The sequence below is a fragment of the Poeciliopsis prolifica genome, unplaced genomic scaffold, assembly GCF_027474105.1.
Source record: "Poeciliopsis prolifica strain line A6 unplaced genomic scaffold, Auburn_PproV2 SCAFFOLD044, whole genome shotgun sequence".
In the NCBI taxonomy this organism is placed as follows: Eukaryota; Metazoa; Chordata; class Actinopteri; order Cyprinodontiformes; family Poeciliidae; genus Poeciliopsis; species Poeciliopsis prolifica.
Window position 1 is genome coordinate 3,858,516 of NW_026562419.1, and position 13,895 is coordinate 3,872,410.

The 13,895-nt window shown below is 44.0% G+C and overlaps 1 protein-coding gene across 1 annotated transcript; it reads right to left on the bottom strand.

Moving 5' to 3' along the window:
- Positions 1-4,547: 4,547 nt before the first annotated feature.
- On the bottom strand, positions 4,548-11,264 carry LOC129376703 (uncharacterized). Its single transcript, XM_055056294.1, has 3 exons — positions 10,767-11,264; positions 5,194-5,565; positions 4,548-5,085 (listed from the first exon to the last, which is right to left on the bottom strand). Exons 1-3 carry the CDS (start codon positions 11,071-11,073, stop codon positions 4,952-4,954), a joined length of 813 nt encoding a protein of 270 aa, XP_054912269.1. The 5' UTR covers positions 11,074-11,264; the 3' UTR covers positions 4,548-4,951.
- Between the last annotated feature and the right edge of the window lie 2,631 nt (positions 11,265-13,895).

Sequence of the window (13,895 nt, forward strand, 5' to 3'; positions counted from 1 at the left end):
AGCTTCCTCTGGTTCTCTGAACCTCTCGGCTCCTCCTGACCTTCAGCTCATCACATGTGGCCGTTTGCTGCAGCAGGAAGGAGGATGACAGGAAGCATCGTCTCTGTGCTGCAGCTTCCCTCATCATCCAGCTGCTGCACATGTTACTGCATGTAACGGCTGTTATGATGGAAACTACAACATGGCTGCATGTCTGACATGAAGAGCAAATTCATCACTTTGACGCCTTTAAGCTTCTGATTCACACAAACAGGAAAATATTTAAAGTTTTCTGAGGAAACTAGAGAACATTTAAAATGCTTTTTCTGCTCCGTGATATAAATACGACTGAAACTGGTTTAAATGCGTCTGAAACTGGTTTAAATACGACTGAAACTAATGCATCTCAAACTGGTTTAAATACGACTGAAACTGGTTTAAATACGACTGAAACTGGTTTAAATGCATCTCAAACTGGTTTAAATACGACTGAAACTGGTTTAAATACGACTGAAACTGGTTTAAATGCATCTCAAACTGGTTTAAATACGACTGAAACTGGTTTAAATGCATCTCAAACTGGTTTAAATACGACTGAAAACTGGTTTAAATGCATCTCAAACTGGTTTAAATACGACTGAAACTGGTTTAAATACGACTGAAACTGGTTTAAATGCATCTCAAACTGGTTTAAATACGACTGAAACTGGTTTAAATACGACTGAAACTGGTTTAAATGCATCTCAAACTGGTTTAAATACGACTGAAACTGGTTTAAATGCATCTCAAACTGGTTTAAATGCGACTGAAACTGGTTTAAATACGACTGAAACTGGTTTAAATGCGACTGAAACTGGTTTAAATGCGACTGAAACTGGTTTAAATGCATCTCAAACTGGTTTAAATACGACTGAAACTGCTTAAATGTGACTGAAACTGGTTTAAATACGACTGAAACTGCTTAAATGCGACTGAAACTGGTTTAAATGCGACTGAAACTGGTATAAATACGACTGAAACTGGTTTAAATACGACTGAAACTGGTTTAAATGCGACTGAAACTGGTATAAATACAACTGAAACTGGTTTAAATGCGACTGAAACTGGTTTAAATGCATCTCAAACTGGTTTAAATACTTCTGAAACTGTTTCAGTAGTCTGAGACGAGGATTGAGGATCCTCCCGTACCTGGACGACTGGCTGATTTGTGCCACATCACGGGACCAGGCGATCCGGGACACTCGGTTGGTGCTCCATCATGTGGAACGTTTGGGCTTGCAGGTGAACATGAAGAAGAGCAGTTTGACTCTCTCCCAGGGGACCATCTTCCTGGGCATGGCAATGAATTCCATCTCAATGACTGCATGTCCGTCGCCCCAGCAGGTGAACAGTATATTGGGCATGCTCCCAGAATTCAGGCGCGGCATGGCACCACCTGTTGTGCGGTATTTTCGACTCCTGGGCATGCTTATGGCAGCATCTGCCGTAGTGCCCTTGGGGCTGCTGTACTTGCGGCCCCTCCAGATGTGGTTGAACAGCTTGAATCTGGACTCCACAAGGTACACTCATCATCACAGGAGACTTCGGGTGGGCCCTCAGTGTCTTCACAGGGGGTCCCATTCGGTTCCCTCCCGTGTCGTCGAGAAGTTGTGTTCACGGATGCATCCTCCACGGGCTGGGGTGCAACATGGCAGGGTCAAATGGCACAGGGGACATGGTCCCAGCGGCAGGGCCGGGAACACATCAACTTCCTGGAATTGCAGGCTGTGTTTCTGGCTCTCCTTAGCTTTCTTCCGGGGTTACGGGGGAAGCATGTGCTGGTGAGGTCAGACAACACCTCTGTGGTTTTTCACATAAACCACCGGGGGGGGGGGACCAGGTCCAGGAAACTATTTTACTTGACTCAGCGGCTCCTGACCTGGGCAGCCCCATGCTTGGCCAGCCTCAGGGCAGCCTACATCCCCGGCCCACAGAACGTGTCGGCTGATTTTTTTCCTGTCAGAAACGGTGAAACCGTTTCTGCACTCCACCACCTCCCACTTCACCAAGAGGTGGTGGAGTGCATCTGGAAGGCTTTCGGCAGGGCGGACGTGGACCTATTTGCCTCGAAGGACACATTTCACTGTCCCCTTTGGTACTCCTTGGACGACAGCGGTCCTCTGGGCCACAATGCGCTGGCACACGACTGGCTCCGGAACCTCCTTCAAGCCTTTTCACTGTTCAGCCTACTTTTCCAGACTCTCCTGAGGATTTGTCAGGAAGGGCACAGGGTTCTGTTGGTGACCCCCTGCTGGCCAGCAAGGACTTGGTTTCCTCTCCTTCGTGAGCTCAGCGTGGGCTCTCCAATGCGTCTCCCCTCCAGGAGGGATCTTCTTTCCCAGATGGGGGGTCAGATGTTGCACCCCAAACCGGACCAGCTCCAGCTCTGGCTTTGACCCCTGCAAGGCCGGGAGCCACTTTCTCCAGATATACTGGGTCGGAAGGGCCTACAATGGCTAATGTATGGGCGCCATCCACTCGAGCTGTCTATGCTAACAAGTGGGCGGCCTTTGTGACCTGGTGCCATGATAAAGGGCGGGATCCGGTGCAGTGTTCGGTCTCTGACATACTGACCTTCCTGCAGGAATTACTGGATCGGGGAAGGTCTCCATCTACCTTGAAATGTACGTGGCTGCCATTTCCTGCTGGCATGCCGGTCTGAATGGTTGTTCAGTGGGCCGGAACAAGGACGTTGTGCTATTTTTGAGAGGTGCTCGACGTTTGCACCCACCCAATCGTCCTGTGGCACCGGCATGGGACCTTTCCATGGAGCTTGATGCTCTTCGGTCCCACCCATTTGAGCCCTTGGCATCTGCGGACCTCAAATGGCTCTCAATGAAGACGGCGTTCCTTTTAGCGATGGTTTCTGCAAAGTGTGGGGGAATTACAGGCTCTCTCGATTGCTGAGCCCTGCTGCCGGTGGAATCCGGATGGCTCAGGTGTTACACTGTGGCCTGATGTAGCATTTATTCCTAAGGTGTCGTTGGCAGCAGGCAATACCCAGCCACTCCATCTTGCCTGGTTTCACACCGGTGGCTCCTCTGAGCCACTGTGCCCTGTTCGTGCCCTTGAGGGATATATCGATGCCACGGCATCCTTCCAACAGAGAGATAGCCTTTTTGTTTGCTACGCTGGCTCATGAAAGGGTCAGGCGCTTTCTAAGCAACGTCCTGCACACTGGGTGGTGGATTTGATCTCCAAGGCTTATGCCTTGCAGGACCAGAGGCTGCCGGCCGGTGTGTGGTGCCACTCTATGAAGGGAATGTTGACCTCGTTTGCAGCCATGTCTGGGGTACCGTTGGACGTTATATGCAGTGCAGCCTCCTGGAAGTCGGCTAGTACCTTTACACGGTTTTACAGGGTGAATGTGGCTGCGCCCCATCCCCTTCAAGGAATTCTGGAGCAGCATACCCCTACATCACATGGAGGTGGGTAGTGCGGTGGTTATCCTTTGGATGTTGCCGATTCCTCGTGACCTTGTTGTTATGAGTCATCCAGTGCTTGAAGCACCGCCTCTGGCGGTCACCCGGGATTCATAGAACCGTAGTTACAGTAGTAACTTTCGTTACAAAGTCTCACCGTGAGAAACAGGAAGAGCTGCAGGCTGAGTAAAACCTGCTGATGATTCACATCAAGGAGAGAAAAAGAAACAGCTTCAGTTTACAGTTTGCTTCTCTCGGTTCTGATCCGTTAGAGAAACAGGCTCAGTTTTAATCTGCTAAGAAAAGTGATCAATTGACTCTTTCACTGTAGAAAAAGCAGCAAACAGCAACAGTGACATTGCAACTGGTTTCTGAGAAACGAAAGCTATCTTTACTGAAGCCTGTTTCCTCATTTTAACTGCTAACATTACTGAAGTTATTGGAAGAATAAAAATAGTTCACAAAAACCTTGTTGAACTCATTAAGACCAAACATATTTAAATCTGAGCTGAAATGATGTTTCAGGTTCTGCAAACTGTCTGCAGTCAAAATGAAGACAAGATGATTTAGAGAATAATATTTGATGTGATAAACTGATGAATTATTTCACCAGTTTATCATGTAGGAAGACTTGGGAATGTGTCGTTTCTAAAACCCGGTTGTTGATGTGATTCTTCCGTCTCAGTCTAACATTCAAAATGGCTCCTCTGTAGCTCAGAGGAGCCATTTTGAGCCAATCCAGAAGTAATAATTTTAACCTAAACATATAAATAGATATAAACTGCAACATGATGCTAACACAAACAAACCCAGGATAGAAAGTGAAGCAAAGTTGCAAAGTAATGTTTAAATTTAAGCATTATGACCAGCTACAGAAAGTAAATGAATCAGAAATAAGAATAAGGGACAAGTGGTGAACACAAACTGAACCACTTTGTCACAGAGACACAACTCATTTCACTAAATGAGATTATTTCATTCTTGTCATTAATTCCAATCATGCAAACTTAGAGAATAAAAACACAAAAAGATCACTGATGACCATCATTAGTGATCTTGTTTGTTCATGTTGGTGAGGAAATAAATTTATACTTATTAACAACTAGCTCAGCTTCTCATTTTGCTTTTATTAAATGTCACAATAAACTGACACCAGAAGACTAAAATATAATCATAAATGAGAAACACAGAAACAGATGTGTTAACAGAAGAGAGATTTAAAATCAGACGCTTCTTAAAACGTATTATTTAGGGATGTACCCAGGTCAATATTACAGAAAGTAATAAGTCTGTTAATCAGTTGATGTAATTTGTTGAAATATTGTGATTAATAAGTTTCAGCCCACAGATTGAAATAGGAACCCAACCCTTCCTCAGTAACCCTCCCCATTTTCCGGGCTTGGGACCGTCATTAGGAATGTTCGGTCTTGTGTCTGTCCAATGGCTGGATTACACTGATGTAAGCAGGGCAAAGCATAATAACAATATCTGCTGATGTTTACAGCTGCTAGTCAGGCCTGAAGAGTCTCTACAGTTTCATCCTGGGGAGGAGAAACATTTCTCTTCTTCCAGACAAACCCAACCAGAGGAGCCAGAACAGCAACCACAGCAACCACCTTCAGAACCGGTCCAATGTGTCCTCCACCTGCAGAACAGAACCAGGAGTTAGTCTGATCCCACTGAAGATCATCATTATCTGATCTGAGATCCAGAACCAGGACCTGCTGGTTCTGATCCAGAGACAAACACTCACCTGGAGGAGGAGCAGCAGCTACACTCAGCTTTATGATGGTGGTGGTCTTTTCTGAAGCGGCTCTCTTCCTGCGTGTGTTGCTTCCTATTCCAGCCCTGACACTGCATTCATAGTCTCCACTGTCCTTCTCTGTCACATTCTTTATAGTCACATTGACCTTTCCATCAGTGATGTAAAGGCTGTGCAGTTCTGTTCGGCCCGAGTACTGAGGGTTCTGGAGATCTACATCAATCTCTTCATCCCTGTAGAGAAACACATATTCTGGTTCCAGGTCGTTTCTGGTCAGGATTACAGCTGAGACTTTGCTGTTCCTGTCAGCTTCACATGGCAGATTGACGTTCTCTCCTGGTTCTGCTTTGATGTTTACAGGATCTGTAAAAATAAACCAAAACAAAATGATCCAGAGTTCAGATCTTTACTTTAACAATACAACAAAACAAAGACTAAAAGTCTTCATGTCTAAAATAGATCTGTCTATACGGCAGACATTATTTGTACTTTTATTCAGACGCAACTTTGACCAAATAATGTCATGCAGTTCATGTTCTATCAGCTTTCAGCATCATCAACCCTAAACATCCTAGCAGCTCCTCCACCTGCCAGTGGGTCATCAGCTTCCTCAGTGCCTGACAGCAGGTGAGGATGAGCAGCGTCTCCTCCTCCCAGTAGCCGTCAGCACCAGGCGGGTCCAGTGCTGCGTTCAAGGCCCCGCTCCTCCTCCGTACATTAATGCCTGCCTGTCAGGGACCCGTCTGAGGCTCCACCTCAGAGACCAGCTTCTGTCAGACGGATCGTCTTCCAGCCTGAGGGTCAGGCGGGGAAACTCAACAAGAGTTTCACACCAAACCTTCTACTTCCTGTTTGCAAATACATGGAGCTACTTCTCCTTTAATGCTTTATTCAGTCTACAGTTTATATATTTATGCTTTTTACAGATTAAACTAAAGTTAAATTCCCAGTTTGTGTTTATGAGCAAATCTATTGTGATTCTCATATTCTGTATTGTTGGTTCATAAATGTAAAGTTTCTTCTGCAGACACTAATTTGGGATTGTATGCATAGTCTGAATATGAAAATAATTTAAAGTCACAGTCAGATAAATGTTTTTGGTGTTGATTATATCTTCAGTATGGTTTGAATTTATATAATCATGTCAAAACATACAAGACAGCAAAACATTTTAAAGTGAAACATCAGAATAACAACAAGAATAAAGCAAAACTATCAGAGCAGAAACAGAAACTTGTTTCTCATGATCTGGCAAACGGCCACTAAGAACAGCGATCTGATCCCAACTGCCTCAACCTTCAGATCATCTCCTGATCACATTTTAATCAGGTTGTCAAGATATAAACAAGAGAAACAGTTTGAAATAATCCAAGTTGATGCAGCTTCATATTAAAACATATTCATATTAAATATTAAAAACCACTGGAGCTTTTTCTACAGCTTCTTAATGAAACAAGTTGAATCATCCTGACTGGTTTCAGTGCTGCTGCTCTGATGAAAAACATTTTATCTGCTCACCTCCACAGAGACACAGATCCATGAAACTCAGAGCGAAGCAGAGAAAGACGAAGATCTTCATGGTTTCTCAGTAAGATCCTCAGTTCAGCCTGATGTTAAGCTGCCTGCTGTCACTGCTGTTGATCTGAAGCTGCCTGTGGTCTGATAGTTCTTCTTCTTCTGCATATTTTCTATTATGGTGGATTGCAAGCAACATTAAGGTGCATACCGCCACCTACTGTACACGAGTGTGTAGCAACAGCACTTTACCTCAGATTCTATTTTTTAATTTTGTATTTTGAAGAAAAATAAATAATGCTTTTCTTAATATGCAAAATATTATATTTCCATCATTTCCCAGTATTCCTTTCAAACTCCATTCTTGATCTGTCCTTCCAACTATTCTTCTCAATTTCTCCCTTTCACGTTCATATGTTTTACAGTTCATAAATACATGCTCTACGTTTTCTTTCATTATCATTACTTTTCTTCCCTATTATATATAAAGTATCATTTAAATATGTATGACGTACTCTTAATCTAATCATTATTATTTCTTCCCTTCTATTTCTCTCCTTAATATTTCTACTTAATATTGACTTCTGTATTTTATATAATTTCCTTCCTTTCTTATCTTCATTCCACCTTTTTTGCCATATTTCCATTTCTTTATTCTTAATTGATTTCCCTTCCCTTTCCCAATAGGTATTTCAATCTGGATCAACTCACACAGAGAAAAATAAGCAGTTAGAGGATTTTAATGAACAAATCTTTGGCGCTCGAACCGGCGGAAGACTAGTGAGCGTAGATCGCCGGGGGGAAGATGCTGAGTCCGGCGAAGCTCACTAGTCTTACCCCCCAAAAAGAGGGTGCCGGCCGAGGCCTAGCTGCCTGCAGTCCGACGGACTGTATGCAGGCTCTGAAGCGGGGCCTGCAGTCTGATAAACTTGTTAGGCGCGAGCCGCATCGTTGGCGGGGACTGACAGACGTATACGAGGCCTGATGAGCACGATGAGCTATGAGGAGCGGAGAGGGGACCGGTTGCTGCCGGGCTGAAGGCTGAGGATCTGGTCTGGCCGGTTCCCCTTGAAATTTAATGGTTAAAAATGGCCCTGATGACATGGAGCGTTGGGCTTCGAGCACAGTTGCGAGATTGGGTCTGAAGAAGGAAGTGAAGGCCGAAGATGACCAGCGGCCAAGCTGGAGGAGGGAAGCGATGGGGACGCCTTGTGCTGTGGCGGACGTAGCAGCGCCTATTCTAAATAGATGTCCTGAATAATGATCGGGGAGAAGGCCGCCTTCTCGTAAAATAGGGCGGAGGTGGCGGATAAACCAGTCTGCGGTCGTGGGGAAGCCTACGGGAGCTATAAACCGGGGTTTAGCTTCCTGATAAATTTGATGCCTTTTGCACACAATTTTGAGTGTGGCACGGAAGGGGCAAGATGGACCGTCTATGCGTGCGATAGAAAAAGTACGAAGACCTTTAATTTTGGAGTGCGTGATTAGGAGGGTGTAATGGTCGGGGAAAAACTTGATATCGGCGATTGATAAATCTTTTGAAGGGTTGAAGACTGGAGAAGCTGAGGCGAACTCGCCCGACCTGAGGAAACGATACAATGCTTGAAGAAGAGCGCAGGAGAGGAGCGCTTTAACATAGGGGGAGAAAGTACAAGCTCGGAGCACGGTGATGAGCTTTATGAGTAGAGGGAGAGTGATAGGCTTCAGCGGTTGGGATACCTGGTGGAATGCTTAGAGGTCAAAGAGTAGAAGTTTCGCGGCTGGGTTTGAAAGGAGACTGGGTGCTGTGCTTGGTTGCGAAAGTTTTGCGTGAAGATTGATTCCTGCGAACGACAGAATATAGGGGATTTGACTGACGAAGGTTGACAGTGGGTGATGAAGGCGAGGACGTTGGACACGGTGACAGAGTATGAGGTAGAATTAATAGCTCCTGGCTGAGGATCACCGAGCAGGTGGTTGGTACAGCGAAGCTTAGGCAAGAGGGCTTGGTCGACCTAGCTGACCTGTTGTCTGCAATATTGAGGCGCAGCAATATTGCGGGGCGATGTTGTACAAGTACTACACTCTGGTGAAAGAATAGGAACCTCTCCGAAAAGTGCCTTTTGTAGAGTCGAAGTCACTGACTGAATGTTACTTGGGTTAAATTCTTAAAGTATCTGAAATGCCCTGTACTTCGAAACACTTAAGTAGTGAAGTATATAAATACTTTTTTTTTTTTTTTTTTTAATTATTATTATTAATACGACGCTGCTGTAGCGGGGCCCTCCAAGGGGCGCGAGCCACATTGTTGGAGGGTGCCCTACGAGGGGCGCGAGTAGCGTCGTTCGCTGGGGCCCTTTGAGCTGTGAATGATGTGTCAGCGCTAACTAAAGGCCGAAGGCCACTGGTCTGCCGGATTACTAGGTAAGAATGTGTTAAAGACTGTCAGTGCTCCGTCACCAGGCATTTGAAAGATACTCACGTTGCGGATAAGAACGTTGAGCTTCATGCACAGCTGAAGTTCGGTCTGACATGAAAAGGAAGGCTGGGGATGGACGAGCGATGATAGAAGCTGTAGGAAACTTGGACAATGGTAATGCTGAACCGGCTGTGGGTGCAGAATAGGTAGTAGTGCCTTTCGGCAAGCTTAAGAGGAGGTTGTAGAGGTCAGGGAAGGATTGGGAACGGACTAAGAAATTCGAAGGATGCTAGGAAGGGAGCGAGGCGCTTGGTGAAAGAAGACCCTTTGTAACGGAGATACCTTGACTAGGGATCGAGGAGAGACTAGATGATGTGCTAGATCGCTGAAGCGCTACACGGAAAATAATTCCGACAGGCAGAACTGGACGTGACAAGTTTGGATCAACAATCATCGAGACGGTGAGTAATGAAGGTGAGAACTGGACGTCTTAAAGTATCTGAGAGAACTGGAGGAGTAAGGGAGACGGATTCATAACTGAGCAGGACTTGGTGACTGATTGCCGGACGACATAAACGAGGAAGGAGTAGAAGGGCAAAACCCGATTTTGTGCAATTACATACTGAACACAGGAAGGGATGTAGAGTGTCATTTAGTCGAGCATTGGTTCTAAGAGGGATGGATCAGCTCGGGGAGAGTAATGGCCGTGAGTGACAGGCAGCAAAGACCTGGCTTCTTTCATAGGCTGAGTGAGTTCTCCGAGGAATGCAGAAGAGGAAATGAATGAGGGTATAAATCTTGATCGACATGATCGCCATTTCTAAATTTGTCCGGTAGCAGGAGACCATGAGAAAGCCGTGAACTGCGTTTGAGACTTAAATTCCCATAATACATTCGAAGTGCACGAATATACAAAGCTACTGAAATACTGGTGAGACTTATATTAATTTCGGACTAGGCGATTAAGCTAAACGCTTGTTTAGCGATGAGCGTGGGCTCTTAACACCGGAGGTTGTTGGCAACTTAAGTTTAAGACAAACCGGTTCGCGCTGAATTCGGGAAGTAGAATAGCAACACGGGAAGGGCCAAGATGCGTACCCTGACGCCTTAGGAAACATGTATTGCCTTGAGCGCCGCTCTCTGGTGGCCAGAGAGAGCCGCACAATAGGCAGAATTACAGGAGCTAACCGAGATGCTCAGACAGCACAACCCCTAAATATAAGAGCAGCAACAGAGAAACAAACCCTTATCGAACCAGACTTAACACCCGGACTCGTCCGTGACCTTAAAGAATCACATCCTGTTTAAATAAGCTAAAGCTGTGGCAGACAGCCTGCGGGCCTCTGGGATTAGAGGGCAGGGTGTGCCGAGGAGCGACTGGGCTCCTGGCGGAATGGAGCGATCTAAGCCAGCAACTGAGGCGAGGGCTTCGGGGCCGGGCGGGGAATGCCGGAACGAAATGCTGAATTGAGAGCCGATTAGGCTGAGACGAGGTGAACCCAGCTCGCTGACTGCACTAAGCGTTCGGATGTCCCTGAGACGTACAGATTGACCCGCACAGGGGCGACATGAACATGCATTGAAGTGCTGGTGCACTGACTGAGAGCTGAGCGAACGGCTGATGAACTGGACAGGAGCGGGTACGTCTTACCTGGCAACGCCCTCGATGGGCGGGAGAGGTTACGGTATGATGAGACTGAAGAGCCGGCTGAGAGCCGAGACACGCGGAAGTGAACGCAGTGGTCCGGAGGCAGCGTACTCCCGGAGACGAACAGGAGGAGACCGTCCAGGTAATGGAGCCAGGTCGTGATGAGACAGCAGAAAGAGCAGGAGGAACCAAAGCAGGTCTTGGGGAGAACCTGCGCACGACTGCGGGGCAGCGTCGGAGAGCCGCAGCAATTGAACGATCGTGAGCCGGAGCAGGGAACCAGGCGGATGACGGAATGTGACCACGACATGAAAAAGGGGAGATGTCCCGCTTCGACGCCGCCGATGGAGGCCGAAGGAAGGCTAGGAGCGGCAGTAGGATCTGTGAGGAGCCACTGGAAGATTAACGAAGTGCAGCCGGCGGCCAAGGGATGATTCCTGGACCTGAGCGGTGAAAGAAGGGAAGGACATCTACGGTGCTGCAGACCAAAGACGAAGCACAGCTGACGAGCAGGCAGATCCCCGGAAGCTCATCTTCTTGAATGGACCAGCTTGACGTTGATTGGCTGGGACGCGCGAGGGCGCCGATCCTGATTGGCTGCAGCAGGGTGTGACGTGATTGAAGAGGATCAGCTGTGATGTAGATCAGCTGTGTTCTGTCTCCCAGCTTGAATTTACGCCTTAGCTCCATTTAATTGTTATTGGCTGATCTGAAGCCCTTTTTGCTAATTTATCTGCCCTTTCATTGCCTTTTACGCCTTCATCTGCTGATAGAACCAATATCAATGCCTTGTATGGATCATCTTCTAATCCATACATTTTAATCCATTATGATCCATCCAAATCCATCACTCTGGAGCTGTGAGTATTCCCAACAATATTTTAATATTGTTGAATTTACATTTCCATCTTGCTGCTTCTTATTCTCATCCAATATGTTAGAGCTAATTTGATTCTTCTTATTTCCATTGGAATCTCTCCAGTCTCTATTAGAAGGGCATTAATAGGTGTCGTTTTCACTGCTCCTGTACAAATACGTAAAGCCCTATTCTGTAATGTATCTCTTTTTTGTAATGTTGTTTTAGTTACTCCATATATAAAACTACCATAATCTATTATTGATCTCATGAGAGCCCTATATATGTTTAGTAATGACTGTCTATCTGCACCCCAGTTATTTCCAGCCACAGCCTTTAGTAAATTTATAACTTTCTTATATTTAGTTTCCAGGTTCTCTATTTGTGTTTTCCATGTATATGATTGATCCAACCATATTCCCAGATATTTAAATTCTGCTACCCTTTCCAATGGTTGTTCATATAATGTTATTGTTCCTATGTCAATATTTTTCTTATTTGTAAAAATCATATAACAAGATTTACTTGTTGATAATTTAAAACCCCATTCATAGGACCATTTTTCTACTTTATTAAGTGCTTTCTTAATGTTTCCTACCACATATCTTGTATTCTTTCCTCTCATCCATATAACCCCGTCATCAGCATATAATGCAGATTTTATACATTCTTCTGTTTCAGAAATTATATCATTTATCATAATATTAAATAGTATTGGACTAATTGCACTACCTTGTGGAATTACATTTTCAACATTAAATTCTTTTGAGTAATCATTTCAATTTTTAACTTTTATTTTTCTATCCAACAAAAAATTTGCTATCCAATTAAACATTTTCCCTCCTATTCCCATCTGCTTCATTTTTATAAGTAGTCCTTCTCTCCATAATGAACCATAAGCTTTTTCTATATCAAAAAATACCATAATCTCTTTCATTTTAAAGCTTTCTCTATATCATTACTGACTCTGGTTATTGCATCCATTGTTGATCTCCCTTTCTTAAATACACACTGATTTTCATTAATTAATATTTTATGATCAAGAGTAAATTCAAATTAACTATTATTTTCTCCATCCACTTACTTAGGTGTGAAGTTAATGCTATTGGTCTGTAATTATTTGGATTTACAGGATCTTTCCCTGGTTTATTAAACGGTGGGATTATTGCCCTCTTCCAGCTATTTGGTATTAAACCTTCTTTCCATATTTTATTAAACAGTTTTAATATTAATTCTAATGTTACTTCAGGAATCTGTTTTTACATAGCCTAGCATAGCCTAGCATAGCATAGCATAGCATAGCATAGCTGATCCTCCCCTGGAGCTGAATATCCTGTCCTTTTCAATACTGTTTTAATTTCTTTCATGGTTATATTCATGTCTAATATGTTTGACTTTTTTCCAATATATTTTTATGCTTACCAAGTTTTTGAATCTTCTGTTGTCTATGAATGTCTGTAAGATGTTTGCCACTATGCACTGCAGCAAACGACTCACCCAACAAATCTGCTTTATCTTTATTTAACACTACTACTTCCTGATCTCTGACTAAGGCTGGTATTTTAACATCACTCCTTTTCCCAATCATTTTCCTAAATAAACACCGACCAAACATTCTGTAATTTTATTTCTGATCCTACTGAGGAACAATATTCTCTCCACGTTTTCTTTTTAACTTCCTTAATAGTTTTACGAGCCACTGCTCTTTTCTTTTCATAATCAATAAGAGTTTCGATTGTTAAATTTTTCTGCAGTATTTTAAATGGCCTGTTACGATCTTTAACCGCTCTAGTACATTCATCATTCCACCAAGGAACTACTTTTTTATTCCCTTTTATTATTATTTTTGGTATGCTTGAATTTGCAGCATTTAAAATATGATTTGTTATCTGGCTTGTACACTCTTCTATATGCCTTTTAATGTAACCAAATGTCTGCTTTCCTCACAATTTACTTTAAAATTTTTCCAATCAGCTTTATTAAAACACCATCTTGTGATTATGACATCTTCTTACTTCTTTATATTATCATTAATTATTGTACTCACTGGAAAGTAATCACTTCCTATTGTAGATTCCCTGTTGACGTCCCATTCACATGAACCTACAAGACAATCAGATACTAATGTAATATCTAGACATGAGGTTGTATTTTTATACTCTGGTTCCTTTTCCATTGTTAAGACAAACTAATGACCTTTCATCCATTATTTCTTCTATTATGTTGCCATTTTGGTCCGTCTTCTTGCTACCCCAGAGACTATTATGGGCATTAAA

Excerpts from the sequence above, each read along its gene's own strand:
- LOC129376703 (XM_055056294.1), bottom strand. The coding sequence starts at position 11,073 with ATGTCGTGGTCACATTCCGTCATCCGCCTGGTTCCCTGCTCCGGCTCA. Across the intron at positions 5,566-10,766 it reads CCCATCGAGGGCGTTGCCAG|ATCCTGTAAACATCAAAGCA; the intron begins GTAAGACGTACC and ends TTATTTTTACAG. Across the intron at positions 5,086-5,193 it reads AGCTGCTGCTCCTCCTCCAG|GTGGAGGACACATTGGACCG; the intron begins GTGAGTGTTTGT and ends TCTGTTCTGCAG.